We start from the raw sequence: 3,363 nt of genomic DNA on the forward strand, positions 1-3,363 counted from the left end.
GCTTTCATCACCAGCTCTGGAATCAGCTGTTCCGACTTAGAAGGCCTTAATGCTTTGATACAGGAAGGAGCAACAGAAGTGACTGTGGTTAGCGATGGCGGTCAGAGTATAACAGTGTCCACTTCAGCTCCCCCTCCTCCTATATTCTCTTCATCCTCTCACACAGAAGCCCCTAAGCAGACCTATTCTATCATTCAGAGTGGGGCTCATACAGCTTTGCTGTGTCCAGCAGACTCCATACCGGATTAGTCGCAAAGTCCTATTGCTAAACAAATTTCAGTCTCAGAGGCAGTGCTGAATTCAGCAGAAATGCGCAGGACATGAGTGAATGCAGGATTTGTCCTAAAAGCCAAATACCTTCCCCTTACACGTTACTTGTCTGTACATGGAAACACGCATCTCGTACATGTGAAGGAGGATGTGCGTGTATGTGCCTCGATTGAAAGCAGAGGCTGTGTTCCTTACGTGAAGTCTGCTCGATTACGTGCTGTGTGTGCATTACCTGCACCAGGGCTGTTTGTGGATCTGTAAGGAGTGTCTGCTACTGGCTCTAATGCAGCCCTCGAGAAGTTTAAAGGGGCTGTTCCTTAAAGCCTGCAGAAGTTGCTGGCACCTGGCACTGAATCTGGAAATGCTTATGCAGAAGACCAGATGGTTGGATTAGCAAACAAAAGATGTCTGACTGATGCCTGTCCATCACTCATAACTAACTTTGTTAGCAAGAACACTATTGCAAATTATGTATGGCACAGTGATCTCTGTCAGAGGCACCGGTGTTCTAAAGAACAAAACAACTGTAAATATATTTTTTACAAACACTTCTTAAATTTTGTTTTTATTTTGATGCTGCCTGTTGAATGAGTGGTAAAAGTGTATTACTTTTTGGCTCTGCTCATTTCAAATTAAAGGGGAAAAAGGAAAAGATTGTGGATTCATTCCATTTAAAATAGAAGAATAGATTCTAAGCCAAGGTCTGAAACTATCGCAGAAATTCAGACTGGATCACAATGAGATAGTAATTTACCATTATGTGATGCACGTTTCTAGAATGAATCAATTCTAGGGTGTATTTTGAACTATGCAATATTCTAGTCCTGCCTGGTGAGCGTTCCTGTAGTGGTAGCTAATAATATCTTCACTACCAAACTATTTAGTTAGAGAACAGACTCTCAACTTGGGAAAACAGACAGCTCCGTGGGTGCCTGCGGAGATCATTTCACAGCCAGAGAGCATCGCAAGGACGATTGTTAACATACGTGAAGACTGAACAGCGACTGTTACCAAAACTAGCTCTGAGATTCCCTCTTGGGGAATCGAAGTCAAGTTAAATTTCACAGTATTTGCTAGTGGGAGACACTGAGTGATTGCTTTACGTGCTAGAAACATACTTGGAAGACTGACAAGGATTGTATAATTAGGGCTGCTTTCTGAACTGGCCTCGTGTTTGAAATTTTAACTTGTACAGTCTTTATTTTGTGTATGTGGGGGTGTGCCCTGCTCCATCCCTCTATGTGGTACGTGCTCTATGTACAGCGTAAGGCTTCCTGCTTTACAGTGATGAGCAGGAAAATGCAATCATAACTCTCAAGTACAGTCATACGGGTTGTTCTTGAAAATGTGATCTTTGTTTTTTGTTGAAATAAGGGTTGTTTAAACTTGACTGCTCCAGTATCGCTGTCTTCATTATTTATGGTAAACAGTATTTTTGAAGATTCGTATCTCTTCTGCCTTCCTAACCCTTGATTCTAAATTAATGCTCTTTTAAAACAAAACAAAAACCTTCCAAATAATATTGATTTTAAAACCCGGGTTTGAGTTCAGCTGTCTGACAGCGTGTCTGATGCTTGGGATGCCAGAAAAGACCACGCTCCAGTTAGAGGGAGAAATTTCATAATAAAAAAAGGCATTTTGAAGACTTGTTTCCTAACCCCGTGCTGTGCTGAAATATGAAGCAAAAGTGCTAAGTTCACTGACAGTTGTATTTCAGGGTTTATTATTCCCTACTCTTGTTTTCCAACTTTTCTGGCGATACAGGTTTGTCACCTGTTAATTATCTCTTTCCTGCAGATAGGTGATTTAAGGAGCTGACAAGACCCAGTTCCAAGTCACTGAGCACACCTATTTTTATATAAATGAGAAGTAGACGGGAGGTGTTTACTACATTAGATCAGCGCAGAACATTGAGAACAGTGAGTTGAAAGCCCAGATTCCTTGAATTTTAACACTGGCATAGCTGTTTTGTGCCTCTCCAGTCATGTTTCATGGTTATAGCACAGGCGTGATCATTACATCATTTTGTCTGTGTTTTGAGTATTGTAAAGCACTTGGGAGATAAAAGGCATCACAGGTAAGTGCTTGATCTTATATGTGGTCCCTGATATCCAGGTTGTAAATGATCACAGGAGCAGCAGAGATCAAATGCTCTGTTCCCTGTGAATTGGAAAACAGGGCATAGCAGCAGTTCTCCTCTACCAACCCAGCTCCAGATGTCTGCGTACGTACGTACATGCATGACCTGTACCCTCAGGCTGTGTGCAGTGTGTCTGTGCGCTGGACCAGGAGCTCCTGTAAACACCACTGAAAGATGGGGCACTTGCAGTCCTGTAACAGTAAATACCCATCTCTCACCCAGTTTACCATGTGCAGCACTAGATGCTTCCCCAGGAGAGCAAGCGCCTGGCAGGGCTGAGCTGCACGAGCGCAAGTTTGGGGAAAGCTCAATGCAGTTGTCAGGTTCCATTCTATTTGACCTGGAGAGGGAAGGGGCTCCTTCAGATCATCTCAGAGGTAACAAAGTAGAGGGTAAACTACAACCAAGATCAAACCAGATGGAACAAGTGGGAGGTTTCTTCCAGCTCCTTTTTTTGTTGAACTTTGAGTGACACAAATGACAGTAGCAACTTACACCCTCAGCTTTCAAAAGCTGTGCTGGATCTTTGAGTAGGATTAACTAGTCCATTGGTGATCTAGGTTTAATACCACTTATTATATATCTTTCCTTTATTGTAAAGAAAATAAACTGATCTGCACTCTCACACTTGGTTTTGTCTCTGGTAAGTCTGCCCCTGGATCTGCTTGTTCACACACCATGTTCCCAATATTTCCTGCAGGTCAATTTTATGAAGTCTGGTGATCTCAAGAATAATTACGTGCCAATTTCTGCAAGCCACATGGGTAGTTTAAGTACCTCAGCTGAGGGGCTTGCTTGTCAGAGACCCTGGTGATGGAGCTTTCCAAATGTTCCAGCTGGACAAGAAACTTCTGCCTGGAAGATGGAACAGGAGCTGGTGGACGTGTGCTGCTCTGGGCTTGGAGCCGGTGGCTGTACCTTCCTGCCGCAGGGTGGTGGTAGTCTTAAGGTAA

The 3,363-nt window shown here is 43.2% G+C and overlaps 1 protein-coding gene across 1 annotated transcript in view; it reads left to right on the top strand.

Moving 5' to 3' along the window:
- Nucleotides 1-282, top strand: part of ZFP64 (ZFP64 zinc finger protein) — a 9,085-nt gene extending 8,803 nt beyond the window's left edge. Inside the window, exon 5 of the mRNA XM_010132075.1 lies at nucleotides 1-282. Within this exon, the coding sequence (XP_010130377.1) occupies nucleotides 1-249 (249 nt within the window). The 3' untranslated portion in view covers nucleotides 250-282.
- The last annotated feature ends 3,081 nt before the right edge of the window (nucleotides 283-3,363 follow it).

This window comes from Buceros rhinoceros, unplaced genomic scaffold, assembly GCF_000710305.1.
Source record: "Buceros rhinoceros silvestris isolate BGI_N320 unplaced genomic scaffold, ASM71030v1 scaffold17382, whole genome shotgun sequence".
Taxonomy (NCBI): Eukaryota; Metazoa; Chordata; class Aves; order Bucerotiformes; family Bucerotidae; genus Buceros; species Buceros rhinoceros.